Source organism: Mastigoproctus giganteus, chromosome 3, assembly GCF_048544385.1.
Source record: "Mastigoproctus giganteus isolate SK-2022 chromosome 3, ASM4854438v1, whole genome shotgun sequence".
NCBI lineage: Eukaryota > Metazoa > Arthropoda > Arachnida > Uropygi > Thelyphonidae > Mastigoproctus > Mastigoproctus giganteus.
This window is the reverse complement of record NC_143577.1, coordinates 47,625,989-47,644,946: the sequence shown is the minus strand read 5'-3', so window position 1 is coordinate 47,644,946 and position 18,958 is coordinate 47,625,989. Positions and strand designations below refer to the sequence as shown.

The 18,958-nt window shown below is 38.2% G+C and overlaps 1 protein-coding gene across 2 annotated transcripts in view; it reads left to right on the top strand.

Moving 5' to 3' along the window:
• The window catches only part of LOC150087935 (F-box only protein 3-like), a 210,560-nt gene that overhangs the window by 173,036 nt on the left and 18,566 nt on the right, over positions 1-18,958 (top strand). For both annotated transcript variants that reach the window (XM_090369278.1, XM_090369277.1), the window contains exon 9: positions 10,366-10,481. In XM_090369278.1, the coding sequence (XP_090225404.1) occupies positions 10,366-10,481 (116 nt within the window). The remainder of the gene's footprint in view (positions 1-10,365; positions 10,482-18,958) is intronic.

Here is an 18,958-nt window from a genome sequence, read left to right as displayed (position 1 = left end):
TTTCTTAGATCCAAATATATAATATCAAAGTTATTCCCTGCATCCAGTACTTTTGTGACTGCATCATAGTATCCAATCAAATTTGTCAGGCAAGACTTTCCCTTAACAAAACCATGCTGTGTCCGAGCTATAACTGAATTCTTGTCTAGATGATCCTGCAGTGCTTCTTTAACCAGTGCTTCCATTAATTTTCCTGGAACAGAAGTTAAACTCACAGATCTATAATTACTTGTGTCAGCCTTTGATCCTCCTTTGTGAATTGGAGTTACATTTGCACATCTCCAGTCTATGGGTACCTCCCCTGAGTCCAAGAAGCTCTCATAATTATGGCTAAGGGTTTGCTTACTTCCTTTGCTGCTTCCTTTAATATAACTGGATAGATCCCATCCAACCCAGGTGCCTTTTTTATGTTTATCGTCAACAATTTCTCCTCCACTTTCCTCTCAGTTATTACAAAATCATCTAGCTCACTGCCAGACTTTACTTCACTTCTGGCATTACCCTTCCTGAATAACTCCTCATGTGTGAATGTAGATGCAAAATACTCGTTTAGTTTGTTAGCCACCTGAGCAGGATCCTCAACTGTTGAACCATTAATATCCAGTGGGCCAATCTGAATCATCTCTTTCCTTCTAGAGTTTACATAGGTAAAGAACTCTTTTCTGTTTTTCTTTGCAGACTTTGCCATGGATTTCTCATAATCTGCCTTTGCCTGCCTAATCTCCTTTGTGACTTGGTTACAGACCAGCTTATCTATCATAGGCTTCAATGTCACCCATTAATTTATATGTATCCTATGCATTTTTCTTCTCTGCCATGTGTCTCATTAGTTCATCTGACATCCATTTAGGTTTAAACCTTGAACAATATTTTTTAGTTGGTATGTAAAGCCTAGTAGCCTCGGTCCCGGGTGCCAAGCGTTCCGTGGCCAATCGATTTCTGCAAAGAGTATTTGAGCAAACAGATTCAATTTTTTGTTACAAAAACCGTTTTCTTGATTTTCTTTGTATATCAGAGTAGAACATTTGTTCTACAAGAAGTAGGGAAAGGCCCAGAAAGGGAATCCACCTTTCTGTTTTTTTTCTATAAATACTAATTACTAACTCAGTCGCTTGGTCAGCTCGTGGCACTGCTCCTGCCTCCCCGTGGCGGGGCCTGTAACCTGGGTGGCAAAGGTAATCCCCCCCCCGGGCCAAAAGGAGCCATCATGGATTCTACAAATTTTCCACCCGTAGAGCCTTCAAGCTCAAGGCAAGAATATTGTCATGAAGACAAGGAAAATAGCCAACCCAAAAGGCTTCGAACAGAAACACTGTTCAGACATTCCCAATTTTTTGGTGACACACTCTCTGTCTACCCATCCTGTGGGTAAGTTCGTTATCCATTCGTGATTCAAAGACATCTAGAATCTATTGCAGGATCACCAAAAATGGTTAAGCAGCTACAATCCGGAGATCTCCTGATTGAAACAGCCACCACCAAATATTCGGAGTGGCTATTAAAGACAACGACATTTGGTGGGTTGCCATTATCTGTTACTCCCCACAATACCTTAAATTCATCAAAAGGTGTCATCACAGAATGGGACTTAATTACTGTGTCTGAGGATGAATTAGTACAAGAACTTAGCAATCAAAAGGTAATCAGCGCTAAAAGAATAAGGTATAAGGTATGTTCGTGTCAGACGGCACCTGGGATTTCTCCCATCTCCGCGTGTGTTTCGCTGTATCGAGGACAGTACACTGTCAAGCCAGAGACTTGAAAGTGTGTGGGTCGTGTCTGTGCAGTGTGATATGTTGTGCCCATTGTTTATCTGGCTTATTGGCCGCCAGGCCCCTAGTGGGGCCCGACGTTGCCCATACCCTGCCACGTGGAGGCTAGCCGCTAAAAGAATAATGACAAAAAAAGATGGAAATCTCATTCCAACTCGTTCCATCATTTTAACTTTTAGTACTCCTGATTTGCCATCCTCAGTAAAAGCTGGACATTTGAACTACCGAATTTGTCCATACATCCCGAATCCTCTTCGCTGTTTTAAATGCCAGAAATATGGCCATTTACAGCAGGCATGCAGAGGTGACGCCATCTGTCCTATTTGTGGAGCAAAGGATCATACGCAGGCAGATTGTCCAGCCGCAAGTCCCATTTGCCCCAACTGCAAAGGCAATCACCCCACCTTTTCTAAATCATGAAATGTGGAAAAGAGGTAGGAATATCCAAAAATACAAAGTAGAACATAAAGTCACATATCCGGAGGCACGCAGACAAATAATGTTGACCATGCCAAGTCCATCTTATGCCTCTCGAACCCGAAGTTTTCATACAACTGCAATTCAAACAGATGTCGATACCTCCCAACGTCTCGCTATCTAATTGGGTTAAAGCAACCTTATCAACCATGGGAAAAGAAAATTCTAAAACTAAAACCAGCAATGCCACCAACACCCCAATTAGTATCCCAAATGATACTGTGACAGTCTTAAATGACACAGAAAAATTCCCAATTGAGACTCGGACAGTCCCGCATAACAAAGAAAAACTAAAAACTACTAAAGACAACAATAAACCTGAATCATCAGCCAATAGTATGGAAGTAGATGTAAACCCAGATCATGAAGAACCCATACTAGAACTTCACACAAATGACACTATGGATACCGGACGCCCTACTTTCCCGAAAAAAGACCGAAAAAAATCCTCCTCAAACAAAAAACAGTCAGATGAATCATCCACAACTAAACCAAAATGAACCACAACCTCTTACAATGGAATTGCAGAGGCTTTCGTTCCAACACAGACGATATTCAATACCTAATTAACCAATATTTTCCGGTTGCCTTTTGTTTACAGGAAACTTACCTAACCACACAAATTTCTCCTTCGATAAAGAACTATTGCATTTATCGAAGAGATCGAAATACTGCTAATGCTGCCCATGGTGGTGTGGCAATCCTAGTAAATTCAAAGATCCCAACTAAACATATCCCACTCCAAACTGAAATAGAAGCTGTTGCTGTTCGTATAACTCTCCATGGTGCAATAACACTAGTCTCAATCTACCTACCACCAAACTGTACTTACTCTTTAAAAGATCTTGAAGACCTCTTTATACAGATACCTCCACCTCTGTATATTAGGGGACTTTAACGGGCAGCACCCATTATGGGGCTCTCCTAAATTGGATAGACGAGGTCGACTAATTGAAAGTTTTTTGGAGGCACTAAATCTCACTATACTCAATACAGGTGCACCAACACACGTACAGCTCCCAGCAGGACACACCTCAGCAATAGATCTCTCAATTTGTTCACGAGTACTAGTCCCAACCATAGAGTGGTATGTAATAAATGATCCCATGGGCAGTGACCACTTCCCAATAGTATGCAACTTTCTGAAAGCAAAGACTCCTTCAATTCAACCCTGCAGAAAGTGGAAATATGTCCGAGCAGACTGGGCAAAATTTCAGTCGTCAATCGACCTTGATGAGGAAAAAATCTGCCTCCAGCATATTGATAATGTGACAGAATACATCACGTCGCATCTTCTAAATGTGGCTAAAGACACGATACCACTATCAAATCCGCCGGGCCTAAAGCATTATAATTACTGGTGGAATGACAAATGCACCACAGCAAAGAGAGCAAAAAATAAAGCCTGGAATTTGTTTCGGCAGTGCCCGAGCACAGTCAATCTCATTAATTATAAGAAATTAAGGGCAAAAGCAAGCAAAGAAAGAATCCTAGACCCATTTTGCATCCACTTTTCACAGAAATACTGATCCCAAAATAATATGGAAAAAAAAATTAGACAGCTTTCTGGTAAGTTTCCTACCATACCTTCTCCAATCCTCTCCTGGAATGGGAAAGATCTATCTAATCCTGTAGATATAGCCAATGCTTTGGGCAATATTTTTGCAGAAATCTCAGCAACATCAGCCTATACTACCTCATTCCAAAGAATTAAAAACACTAAAGAAAAGCATGGTATTAATTTTGAAACTTCCCGCTTTCTCCCATATAATAAACCTCTGCAATATTCTGAACTGTTACATGTCATCAGAACAGCCCGCAATGGTGCTGCTGGACCAGATGGGATTTATTATGTCATGCTACAACATCTTAATGACAAAGCTTTGCACCTCCTCCTAGTCTTTTACAATCGCATATTTTTAGAAAATGTTTTTCCAGCTTCTTGACATCACTCTACAGTTTTGGCATTCCTGAAACCTGGAAAAGATCCATCCAACCCCTATAGTTATAGACCCATATCTCTCTCAAGCTGCCTCAGTAAAATCCTTGAGAAAATTATCCACAGAAGGCTCATCTGGATCATTGAGTTAGAACAACTAATGAGCCATAGTCAATATGGCTTTCGTCAAAACAGGTCTTGAATAGATCTTATGGTCAAGGCTGAATTTGCCATCCGTAATGCTTTTGTCAAACATGAACATCTAGTAATGGTTTCAATAGACATAGAGAAGGCATTTGATACCACCTGGAGGCATGGTATACATAGTGATCTTTACTTTCTCGGACTATGTGGCAACCTTCCTATATTTATTAAGAACTTTCTACATACTAGATCCTTTCAAGTTCGATACCAACATGCCCTCTCTTCAACTTTCATTCAGGAAGAAGGTATTCCACAGGGATCAGTATTGAGTGCCACTCTTTTTGCTATTAGAATTGATTCCATCACCAAACCTCTTCCAAACACAATTGAGACTTATCTATATGCAGATGACCTTTCCATCTCCTGCCATTCCCAAAACATGAGATCTATTGAACGACAGCTTCAAATTTCATTAAATAAAATACAACAATGGGCCAGCCTCAACGGCTACTGACTCTCTCAGCAGAAAACAACTGCAATCCATTTTTGCAGACAATGAAAACTTCATCCAGATCCTGAACTTCAAATTTCCAATGTCTCCATCCCAATCGCTACTAACATCAGATTTCTAGGATTAATCCTTGACCACAAATTAAATTTCCTAGATCATATTAAAAATGTACGGACTTCCTGTCTGAAAAAATTAAACATACTCAGAGCTTTATCCGCCCAAACATGGGGTGCAGATCGTACCTCCCTGCTTTGGTTGTACAAGGCATTAATCAGATCCCATCTCGATTATGGTGCTCCCATCTATGATTCTGCCAGAAAGAGTGCATTGCATTACGCTGGCTTGATCCTATTCAACACAGTGCTTTGAGAATTGCAATTGGTGCATTCAGAACATCGCCAGCACATTGAAGTCTCTACATTGAAGCTCACGAGCCCCCACTATCTTTACGCAGGAAAACACTGTTACTGAAATATACTGTCAAGATACAAAGTTGTGCCTCTCATCCCGTTCAGTCATACCTTTTCAATCCACCGTTAGAAAACTTATACAGAAAGAAACCCAGCATAGTTAAACCAGCTGGTCTTTGCCTTCTTGAACTGGCGCAGGTTTGGAATATTTCCATCCTTTCCATACAGCAGATACCAACCTTTACTCAACCACCACGGGCTCCTCCTCTTCCAACATGTGACACTTACCTCTGCCAATGTAGAAAGAATATTTTGCAAGCAACAAATGTCAAACAAATTCATGATGTTCACATTCAAAGATATATTGATTTCTACCAAATTTATACAGATGGCTCTAAATCTAATTCAAATGTTGGAGCAGCTGCAGTATTTCTAAATACAGTTGTATCAGTATCCCTTCCACCAGAATTTAGTATCTTTTCTGCTGAATTTTATGCAATAAAACTTGCTTTAGAAAATCTCTATTCTGACTGTTCTTTAAAATCTGTTATTTATACTGATTCCCTCAGCTCAATCATGTCGCTAAGTAATTCCGAAGATAAAGTTCACCCTGTTCTAGATGAAATCAGAAGCTTGTTACTACAAATCAAAAAACGCCACCAACTGGTCACTTTTTGTTGGATTCCAGCCCATTTCAGTATTTTAGGCAATGAACTGGCCAATAAAGCTGCAAAAAATCCAACTACCTTAGATTTAACCAATATCCCTGTTCCAGCATCAGATTATGTACTAACCGTTCATGCTGCTTGCCTATCACAATGGACAGCACTCTGGCACTCTCAGACTAATAATAAACTCTTTCAGTTTAAACAAGATCCGAAAATTTGGCATTCCAGTGTCCGTACATCGAGACGAGAAGTAGTCCTTTCAAGGGCAAGAATAGGTCATACTCGTCTGACACATCTTTATTTACTCACAGGAGGTGATTCACCACAGTGTACACATTGCTCTAACAATTTGACTGTTAGACATATTCTCATTGGCTGTCCCTTCTATAAACAACAGAGCTTCATCCTTGATCTCACTGATAAATAATTGTAAACCAATAACTCTTGAAAATCTCATTGGTGATAAGGCAAATATTTCTGAATTTTTTGACTTCCTCAAGCAAACTGGACTTTTTAATAATTTCTGATTTCAAATTTTCTTTTGATTTTATGGAAATTCCTCATCTCTTAAAATAATAAGTGAACAGGCACATTATAGCCATAGCAGCTTAGTTGGTTGGTCCCACTATAGAATTTAAATACTGTCTGAGACCATCATAATCGCCTTTACGAAAGCAAAAACCCTTCCCTTTACTCCTGATGGTAGTTACCTCTTTGAGTAAATCCCACTTCAGCACACTGTGATCACTGCCACCTAGTGGTTCCTTTATCTGCAGATTCTTAATGCATGAAGAATCACTACTGATAATCAGATCAAGAGTATTACTCCCTCTAGTTGCCTCCTGAACATGCTGATGTAGAAAACAATCATCCAATAAATTTGCTAGTGTGTGTGAGTGACCAACCCACAAATTCCAGTCAATATCTGGGAAATTAAAATCCCCCATTATAAGACTCTCTGATTTACTGGTCCACTCTATTTCCCTGTACAGTTTCTTATTATACTCATCAGAGTCATTAGGCCTATAGCACACTCCTGCTCTCAATTTTGATCTCCCAATGCTTATGTCACACCAAACTGACTCAACACTGCACTCTCCAGCGATGTCGACTGGCTTCACTTCCTTGGATTTTGTGTTTCTTAACTAATAGCATAACCCCTCCTTCCTTCCTAACCTGTCTATCCTTTCTGTACACATTGTACTCTCCAAATTCCAGTTCTTCATTCCTTATATCTGTGTGACACCACATCTCTGATATCCCAACAATATCTGCCTTTGATGTTTTGAGGATTCTTCCTCTTGCTCAGAATAATCACCCGAGAGGGCATAAATTCAAATTGTAGGATTGATGTGCAGAAGTTAGCCTTCAGCGAGCAGGTAGTTGATTGGTGGAACAGACTTCCATCTTTTGTTGTGAAAATTGATAGCCTAAATAAATTTAAAGCTGAGCTGGACAGGTTTTTGAAATGAATGGAGGGTTGAAATGGGAGCATTTTTTTTTTGGCTGATGCTGCATAAGCTTGCTTTCTTGCATCGTATGTCTCTGCTAATCTCTCTCTCTCTCTCTTCATCGTCCACCATAGAACTCTGTGATCACTTCCTGCTACTGGTTCCTGTTCTGTCATCCCTATTATGTTATCTGGTTCATGGGTGATGATGAGATCTAGAGTATTCTTTTCCCTAGTACTTTCCCTGACATGTTGATAGAAATAGCAATCATCTAGTTGATTTAAAAATTTTGTCCCCCATGTGGAGTTTCCCTCCCATTTGCTCCAGTCAATTAAAAGCAAATTAAAATCACCCATAATAAGACATTCACGTTTACTTGCACATTCCATTTGCATGTAGAGGCTCTCATCATAATCTTCATAATCTTCTGGTTCATCCCACAGCGCCAGTTCTGCTTACCAAAAGTGGCCCACTGGGCACTCACATCCTTTCGTCCGGGCTTCGAGTCAAGCAAGCCGGACTTCTCACCCATTTAAAGTTTGAGAATAGGTTGAGGTCGTTTCGGCCCCAAGGCCTCTAATCATTCGCTTTACCGGATGAGACTGATTCCCTCGAGCGCCAGCTATCCTGAGGGAAACTTCGGAGGGAACCAGCTACTAGATGGTTCGATTAGTCTTTCGCCCCTATACCCGGGTCTGACGATCGATTTGCACGTCAGAACCGCTGCAGACCTCCACCAGAGTTTCCTGGCCTGTAGAATACTCCCACTCTCATTATATACCTTTGCTTCCTACTATTTCACACGATACAGATTCTATACTAGCATGTGAAACGTCTGAACCCGGGAAAGCTTTCATCGTGCTCAGGCTGCTTTTGATAAGAAGCATGACCCCACCACCCCTTCTATCTTCCCTATCCTTCCTAAATACATTGTACATACTGTACTGAAACTCGTCATCCCTATCTCTGGGTGGCACTAAGTTTCCGTAAGCCCGATTATGTCAGTGTTACTTGTCCTAATGAGCAATTCGAATTCACTCATTTTATTGACGACACTTCTGACATTACTGTGTTCTTGTATAGTTAACTACCCTGACACACCCCTTAAACTTATTTAAGCTCGCTTCCCTGGTATTAGCTGCCTGCTCATTTGAAACGTTTCTGTCCTCAAAACATCTTGCTAATACATTCTGTTGGAGTAACAAACAAGAACACTTGAGGTACATGCAAGTGTTAATTTGACTAATATTATCAGATAAACGTGTATCTATATTACCCTTTCCCCCCCCCTCCAAACTAGCAGTTTCCCTGAACCTTTAAAGTATCCTCAATAATACTGGCACCAGTTTAAATGTATCACATCTCTACAAAACATTGTAGGTAGAAGATTCCTTCTACCTACAAGTGCGGGCCAAGCTGATAGAAATTTCCCCCAAAGCCTTGCAGAGTCCTTCAAGTCTTGAGTTAATCCACAAGACTTTTAGCATATAATCCCTCCTGTCATGCCTGGGCAGAATTGCAAACACATATACATTGTGACCTAACTCGCAGCATTTCTTCAGCATGGCCCTATATTTGTCTAACAAATTGTCAGATCATGTATGCTTAATGTCTTTAGCCACCACATGAATAATAATATTCTCTTTACCCTCCTTAAAATCTGACAATCTGTTCGTGACATCATTAATAGTTGCTCTTGGCTGACATACCCTGGTTCTAGTCCACCTATCCTTATTACAAAAAATATTTCCCGTTTCCCTGACAATGGAGTCTCCTAATAGAACTAAGTCCTTTTGAAGCAGAGTAGTTTGCACCTGGTTATTCTGTTCTTGGGCCCCGAATCGGGAGTGCCTCACTTGGTAGAATCTTGAGTCCCTGACGAGCTCCCAGTTACATTATTCTTGAGGGCAAGCACCCATTTTTTTCAGTGACTCAAACTGTTCTAGCAATGCACCAAATTGTAACTTAAGATTGGTGCACTCTTACAATAGTTCTGTCAATGAGAGGTGGTTTGGCCAGTTCAATACCATTCTTTATACACCTTAATTGCAGTGGGCCATGAGCAACCAAGAAGATGTGCCATTTCCCATATGGAAGCACATGAGCTCCGACAATCATGCCCTTTTCAAACTCCATGTTTTCTTTACTATGTCCCATAACTGCTGCTTTATCACTAACTTGCATGACCAAATGCAAATTACCACTGCTCTAGCATACGAAACTGTTTGACTTTTTATACTGAGCTATGTGGCATTGGCCATTACAGATGGAGTGGTCACAATTCAGTGATCATTGAGTGTATATTATATGCAAAAATTACAATAGTATTTATTTATGGCAGTGCTTACTGAGACATTCTAATCTTTGCTGACAAAAGGATCCCCTCTTGTCAAGAACCACAAGATTTTGGTGTACAAAATAACCCAAAAGATAGTGTTTCACTAACCCTAGCCCCATGCTTGGGGCTGAGCTGCAGCATCTGTGGTCCTGTGCTATGAAAACATTGATCACAAAGTCTTCACCAAGTAAGAACAGAAAAGTTAATAAAGGTCTTCAACCAAAGCCATGAAATACTCAAACTATGATCAAAATGTTTGATTGTAGTTTCTTCACTGGGATTGCATTTCCCTCTTATTGGAAAGTACAATCAGAATATTTGCAACAAAAATAAACCATCAGACAGGCCATGTGAGAAAAAAAATTTTAAAAAAGTAAAATAAAAAAAAAAGTTAAAAAAATAACTAAAATAGACATGTAATAAAAGACCCGTATATTGCATTACACTAACCTAATGAAAACTAGAATTGGAAGAAAGAATAAAAACTTAAGAATGGATAACTGCAATAAAAATCTTTAATAAGAAATCACTAGTTCATTTTATAAAATATATCATTTTATATAATATGAAATGCCGTGTCTTTAGTTGTCTTAAGATTTCTGATAAAGATCATAAATTTGCAACAGTTTATATATTGTTGAAATGCATTTTATAGAATTTCCATGCCCCCCGATGTGCCAGAGTTAGAGTCCTATCAGTTAGAATCACGACATTGGATAGTAACAGATGAAAATGATGTAGAAAAGAATGTGAATGGGCCAGGTGTAGTAGGTAGGTTTTGTAGCTTTAATTAAAAAAAATTTATTGACTTTTTCAACTAATTATTAAAAAAAAATTTAATTTAATTAAAATTAAAAAATACATATAATGGTAATAATATTAAGTTACAAAAATCAGATGAGAGGAAAAAACTACAGAGCGGTTATTTTTAGTCTGTGATTTATGAATTGAGTAATAATTGCATATCTCTTTTGTAAGGTGTCATAGTTTTTTTGCTGCCATTTTTCTGGTAATGTGGGTTTAGTCAGCTGTGTTTAGTCAATGTGAGAATCATCACTGTCTATGACATGCACTATATGAAAAAAATTGTTTCTATATCCTCAGAAGGGTTTCAACTTCTGAGTCCTTCAAGAATGCATATCAGCTAAAATATGCTATTATATATTCCATGAATTTGTAGAAGAATAAGAGAAATTTACCTCAATATGGTATATAGAACACTTCTGTATAACCCTCTCCAGAAATTATAACTAATATAAATATTTTGTATTAATTTTATATTCGTTTTGATTTCTGGAGAGGGTCATAAGAAAGTATTCTACGTACCATATTGAGGTAAATTTCTCTTATTCTTCTACAAATATTGAAATACAACATAGAATGTATTGAGCATTGTAGCTCTGTTTTATGATATCATATTCCATGAATATGCCTGTGCAACAGCAATATTTTAAAGCCAATATGGGTAACAAATCGTAAGTTTTTTTTTTTAATGTGGGATGATGGTTGGATGCCACACTGCAGCTCATCTGAATCTCTCAAAATCCACTGTGGCAGTTGTTGTTCAAAGATAATAGATTGTAGGTGATTAAAAAATTGACTTTTACAACTAATTATTTTAAAAAAATCAATACAAATATAATGATAATGCCTGGACCTCTTCCCATTAAATGCCTGTGAAACAAATTCAGGCATTAGTTTGAAAGGCCATTTTGTAGAATGAATAGAGGCAAATTTAGTATGCTGGAAGTTGATAAAAATTGTCTAGTGGGTGGAGGCTGTTATACAGACCAAAAGCACTGATGTTTATTGGGTTTTTGAATTAAAACCTCTTTTTTGTGTGTGTCCAAGTACTTCTAGTCATATAAATAAATTTTCTGTTTATACTCTGGATGACCACACAAGGTTAGAGGAGCTCACAAGATAGGACGGTACATGAATTACTGTAGTCATATGAGTTTAAACCAGTCACCCAAAGCATGTGAACTCTACATTGTACCCTAAAACAACAAATATGTAATTCTCTCACCCAGAATCAGGGGTAAAGGGAGAGGTTTTTTGCTTTTGTAAAAGTGGCTACAGTTGTCTCAGACAGTTTTTAAATTCAATACAGTGTGACCAACTGTATGGATGTTACCAACAGAAAATTCTAAATGGAAAGCATTCGAGGAATTAATCTTGGAAGCTACTAGGTTCTTCACACCAACTAAGAAATACTGTTCAAGGTTTAGGCCCAAATGGATGTCAGATGAACTAATGAGACTCATGGCAGAGAAGAAAAATCATGGGACGCGTATAAATTATCAGGAGACAGATGCCAATGGTAGTCTGTATAAGATAGTTTGTAATCAAGTGAGGTTAGGCAAGCAACTGAAGCTTAACATTGACAAATGCAAAGTACTGCATATGGGTAGCAGTAACCCCAGAGTAGTCTCCACTATCCCAAGTGTAGTACCAACTGTGTGGTACTACACTTGGGATAGTGGAGAATGACAAAGACCTGGGGATAATTGTTCAGTCATATGTGAAGTTTTCTGAGTAGTGTAAGACAGGCTGCAAAAGTAGCTCATGGGGTCTTGTCAATGATAATTAGGAATTTTGCTAGCTGGGATAAGGAAGTGATTATCCCCTTGTATAAGGCAATGGTCAGGCCACACCTTGAGTACTGCATACAGGTTTGGAGGCTTTGTTTTAAGAAAGACGTTGAGCTACTAGAATGAGTACAGAGAAGGGCAACGAGATTAGTGAGTGAAAAAGGGTTGATGTTACCAAGATAGGCTTAAGTTCTGCAAATTGCAGCATCTGGAGACTAGGCACCTGCAAGGCAATCTGATTGAGGTATGTATAAGGCGTTGAATGGTTTGAGGAAACTCAGTGCTGATGGGATTCTTCTTGCTCAGATTCTGCACCTGAGGGAGCATAAATTCAAATTGAGGAAAGACTGTTGAAGAATAGATGTGCTAAAATTTGCCTTTAGTTAGCAGATGGTTGATTGCAGAAACAAACTTCCATATGTAGTTATGGAAGTTGACAGCGTAAATAAATTCAAGGCTGAACTAGACAGACTTTTGAAGTGAATGGATGGGGGAAACAGGATTTTCTCTTTTTTTTTTTTTTGGCTGATACTAAATAAGCTTGCTTTCTTGCATCATATGCCTCTACTAATACAGTCAATTCCAGTTATTTGGGACACATCGCGACTAGTGCATTTTGGCCCGATTATGTGGCTGCCCCAATTATCCGAAGTTTCACGTAAATAGTAAAAAATACAATGGATCCCCACTTTACAATTGGTTCACTGTACAATCAAATCATGTTACTATGGACTCACCATAGTAAAGTACCATTCACTTATACGATGTGTAGTAAGCGCCGGTCATTGTGATCACGTTTGTGAATTAAATTTTAATTCTATTTAATTCTACAGCAATTCTAATTAGCGAAAATAGGAGGAATATTATCCACAGGCTATAAAAGTAAAGATATATTAAGCACAAATTTAACCTTTATTACCTTACCAATTAAAAAATTAGATACATGAAAATTGAAAGAATATTTTCCATGGGTTAGCAAATTAAAAATAAATTTACGCTTACGAGCATAGCTTAATTAATACGTACTGTAATATACTGACTAGTTGACATTTCTGTTCACTGATATTTGTGGGTGGGGGTTAAAATTTAAAGCAGTAAAACGATAAGCAATCAATAACAAAGAACACGGCACACACAAATTGCAAATAACACGATACGCACAAGTGAGAACGGACTAACAAGTTAGGAAGCTTTAAAAATAGGAATGAAGAGTAGATTCTTAAAATAAATTTTTTTTATATGATGAAGATTCCATGCAAGTGTAAACACATTTCACCATAATAACCCACAGAATTTGAGATGTCGGTATTTTCGCAAATTCAATAAGATCACGTTTACTATCTGTTTGATAGATTGCACTAACAGAAAAGCCCAATAAACAGGTGACTGCTTTTTTATTATTTTATGGTTGTGACCTCCAGATATCTGACCGAACCACGTGGTACAGTCGGAGAGAATCATAGGATAATCTCCAGTGCTGCCATCTCCTGCCCCAATTAAACGGCATGTTGTCCCAATTAAGCGAAGTAAACCCTGGCTATTTTCTTGATTGGGTTCTGTTTTTTAAGATTTGCCCCAAATAAACGGCTGGCCCGATTAACCAGTGGCCCAAATAACTGGAATCCACTGTACTTCTCATTTCTCTGACATTCACTTTTTTTTTTTTAATTCTGTCAGATCTCTAAAAATTATATAATAGAATTAAATAACATTTAACTCTTTGCAGTTCTGCTCTAACAATAAAAAAAAATTACTTGTTGAAATGTGATGTCCAAAAATTTATTTTTGGGTGTCATCATCATCAGCCATTTTCAATCCACTGCAGGATGAAGGCCTCTCCAGCAACTTTCCAGTTCCTTCTGTTTTGAGCACTGGCCATCCATTTACTACTCAAAAACTCATGAATTTCATCTATCCATCTCCGCCTTTGTCTTCCAGGTTTTCTTCTAGCTCCTCTTGGGTACCATTCTGTTATTTTCTTAGTCCATCTGTCATCATGTCTTCGAGCTATGTGTACTGCCCAAGACCATTTTAGTTCTTTAGTTTTGATAAGAATGTCCTTTACTTGAGTTTGCTGCCTAATCCATGTGTTTCTCTTCTTATCTAACAGTCTGATTCCCAATATAATTCGTTCCATTCTTCGCTGTGTAGTTCTTAGCTTCTCTTCCATTCTTTTGGTGAGTGCCCAAGTTTCACTTCCATAAGTCATGGTGGGGAGTATACATTGATTCATTATTTTACGTTTCAGACAAACTGGGATATTGCTCTTCAGTATGTGACTATATTTCCTGAATGCTATCCATCCAAAATTTATTCTTCTCTTGACTTCCAGCCATTTATCATTATTACAGCTAATAACTTGTCCCAGATAAGTATATGACTCCACCTTTTCAATTACTGCTCCTTCAATCATTATTTCCCTTTCCGTGGCATACTTGTTCATCATTACTTTTGTTTTAGCCATATTCATCTTTAGTCCAAAATCCTTACAAACTGTGCATAACTGATTAAGATTTTCCTCTAATTCTTTGGGATCGTGGCTTATGACCACAATGTCATCTGCAAATCGTAAATGGTTTAGGTACTCTCCGTTCACATTGACTCCTTTCTGCGACCAGTCTAATCTTCTGAAAGCTTCCTCAAGGGCAGCAGTAAACAGCTTCGGAGATATCGTGTCTCCTTGTTGAACTCCTTTCTAAATTTTAAATTTCCTACTGTCTTTGTCTTGTCTAATAAAGGAGGTAGCACTCTCATATATTTTCTTCAAAATCATAATATATGGGGTATCAATGCCTTGTCTTTCCAGTGCCTGAAACATTGCCTTATGCTGTATGGAGTCAAATGCCTTTTCATAATCCACAAATGCCAGGTATAATGGTGTTTTATATTCATTTGCTTTCTCCATTAGCTGTGATATTACGTGAAGGTGATCCGTAGTTGAGAATCCTGTCCTAAAGCCAGCTTGCTCTTTCGGTTGATTCTCATCAAGTATTCTTTCTAATCTGTTAGTAATGACCCTTGTGAACAACTTGTAGATATGGGATAACAAGCTAATTGGTCTATAATTTCCAATTTCTGATTTATCTCCTTTCTTATGCAGCAAAACTATGATTGCATTATTCCACTGCTTAGGCATCACACCTTTTCTAATGCACTTTGTGAAGAGCCTTGCCAGTTTTTGTGTTATGTCTCTTCCTCCCAATTTTAAAAACTCTACAGTAACTTCATCTTCCCCCGGGGCTTTCCGATTCTTCATTTTCTTCAATGCATGTTCTACCTCACCAGAAAGAATATCGGGTATGTCGTATGTGTTGCTACTTTGCAATCCATCTTCCCCACTGCTGGTATCATTCCCTCGCTCCTTGTATAATTCTCTATAGTAGTCTTCTGCTATTTGAATTATGCCTTCTCTGCTGTTTATAAGTACACCATCGCTATTCTTCAGTTTCAGTATCATTTGTCTTTCTGTATTACTGCTCATGGCTGCTGATTTAAATCCTTTGTTTTCGCTTAATGCTTGTTCTACTTTTCTTGTGTTAAATCTTCTTATGTCCTCTCTGAGTCTCTTTCTAATGGCTTTGCATAACTCAGTATACTCAATTTTCTCCCTGTCAGTGTTTTTCTTGCTCTTCATTTGTCGTCTTTGGTTCATCATGACAAGTGTTTCTTGACTAATTTTTTCTTCTTTGGATTTCTGTTTCCCTATAGGTTTCTTGGGCTTTATCACTTTCAGAAAGTTGTAATATTCCTCGTCGATATCTTGGTCCTGAGCAGTCTGCAGAAGCTCAAACTTGTTCTTAAGTTCCAGTACATACTGCTTTTTCTCCTCCTCTGTTATTTCAACGACCTTTGTATTATTTACTCGAGTCAGTTTTTTCCTTTCCTTTCCTACATCTATATCAAGTGTACATCTTACCATTCTGTGATCGCTTCCAACATTTACCTTATTCAGGACGGTAACATCATTCACAATATATCTTCTGTTAGTGAGGATGAAGTCGATTTCATTAGTTGTTAATCCATTTGGACTCTTCCATGTCCACTTTCTGTTCACCCTTTTCTTGAAAAAAGTGTTCATTACTGACAGTCCTTGAGATTCTGCAAATTCCACAAGTCTTTCACCTCTTTCATTTCTTTCACCAATTCCAAAATTTCCTATAGTTCCTCTTTCTGCGCTGTTTTGCCTTTTTCCAACCTTAGCATTGAAGTCTCCCATAATAATAGTGTAGTGGGTTTTCTGCTCATCTAGAAGACTCAATTTCAGTGTGCATTTCTTCAACCTCTTCATCATCATGGCTCGATGTTGGTGCATAAATCATTATAATCTTTAGCTTGTACCTCTTAGAAATCTTGAGTATTAGTCTTGACACCCTTGGTGATATACTTTTGAATTCCAAAATGTTGTTTTTAAAATCTTTATGGATCAGAAACCCAACTCCACCTTCACTCCTTTCACTGTTTCCATTGGTGTACGGCTGATTTCCACTTGATAAACTTATAAGTGATTCATTTCTTCTTCTTGTTTCAGCCAAACCGATGATATTCCAATTCACATTTTCTAATTCCTTTTCCAGCTCTAATATCCTGTCTTCACCGATGAGTGATCGTACGTTATAACAGGCCAAGTTCAATTTCCGTGCATGGCAGCCTGGTCATACCCAGAGATTCTTAGCACCCTCTGCTTCCACTCTGATCCTCTCGCTGCCATAAGAGGGAGAGTGAAAGCTGCTGGGGACTGAGGGCCATTTGTATTGTTGTGCTCTCATTGCTGGAGGGTTTGGTCTTTTCCTCTTCACGCTGACCAGGTGTCTTGAAGAGAACCACTCTACACGTTCGTTGCCACCTAAGTGACGTAACAGGGCTTACCATCAAGAAGGTGTGCATGAGTGGATTTTAGGGAGGCAGGCCAACCGGAGTTCTCCTAAATCTTCTGTAATAGAGAGATATTGGATCCATCAGTGTTTTAGGCTGAGTGTCTGATAACACACACAGGATACCTGTTCCCCTCTAAGCCCCTTTTTGGGTGTACATGAGCTAATACATAAAACAACATGAAAAAATAGTTTATAAACTCTCATGCAGTATTTTTTACTTTAGAGCACCTACTTTAAGGGCGCCTCCGTAGCCAGGTGGGAAGGAGCAGCGGTGCGTAGCACACGCTTCTTGATTAGACCGGGGTTCGAGCCCGTCACCACCAAATACGGAAGATGCGGAAAGGTCAGGAAATGACCACCGCATCTCCCGGAGCAATATGGCCTTAGTTGCTAATGCTCCTAAAAAAAAACCAAATAACAATAATAACCTACTTTAAATGCCTTTTGTTTGTTCATTTGTAGGTGGGAAGAGATGCAACATACAAAATATCAGCAGAAATTCCTTCCTTCTAAATACATTCTTGAAAAATTCAAGAATATATTTAGTCTTTCAAATTCTTCAGATCAATGTTTCTTTATATCAGTTGTGTTTTTTTTTTTTTTTTCCATTTAGTCCTGTGGTGATAACTCCAAAACACTCCTTTAGTTAATCTAGTGAAACTGAAACCCAGTCACACCATATAGAACCGTCTGAAACTATCTTATTTGTAAGATTTTCCTTTTTACCCCCATCAGAAAGGCTTTTACAAGATCTTGATGGCATGTCTAAACTTTGACTGCTTTCTATACTGAAAAAAGCAAAGCTGTATGCGCCATTAACAAGTGAATATAAACATTTATTTAGTTTTTCAGATTGTTATATTGAAGTATAAATACAGTAGAGTCCCGATTAACTGAGGTTCCGCATTATATGAGGTGAATTGGCAAAAAGTTGTATATACTTTGTCATTAAAAACAAGAGTATGTAGTTCAGTGCAGAGCGGGAACTTGCACCAGTTGATTGCTTAGCCCTGCAGATTTTTTAAATTTGTTGATTTCATGACGTTTTACTGTCTAATTTTAAAGATTTACTAAAAAAGATTAAAAATTTTTACTCTAATTTTTTATTTGTCATGTGTTATTATTTGTGTTTCATAATCTATGTTATTAGGGTTAGTCTAAGCACTATGAGTGGAAAATGGAAGCATGTTGTTATGTCTTTAGATGGGAAGTTGAATGCAATCAAAACACTTGGATCAAGGAGAAACTATAAAAAAAAAGTGGGGTAGTGACTTAGGTGTTGGTGAAGTCACTGTAGGGGTTGGAGGAGAAAGAGAGCAGAAATTGAAAAATGGTGTTCACAAAGGGCATCTGTATGTGATAGTGAAAATTTGAATAGAAAAAACACTGAAAAAAGGAGAATTTTAACAAACTTCTGAAGCTCTTTTTTTTTTCTCTTGTGGTTCACACAGGTGAGAGACAAAGGAGGCCTGATTTCTGGACCAATTTTATAGGCTTAAAGACCTTAGAATTTCATAAGCATTTTAATAAAGGGGGAAGAACAATTTGCTGCAAGTACTGGTTGTTTGGATTGTTGGGAAAAAAAGGTTGTGGATTTAGAAATCTAAATATCACTGGGGAAAAATTATCAGCTAGTATGGAAGAAATAGCAAAATTTACTGCTAAATGAGCAAAAATTATTCAAGAAGAAAATTTGAATTTGGATAACATTTACAATTGTGGCGAAACAGGCCTGAATAATAAGAGGCTCCCATCCCAAAACGCTTGCGGCTAGAAAAGA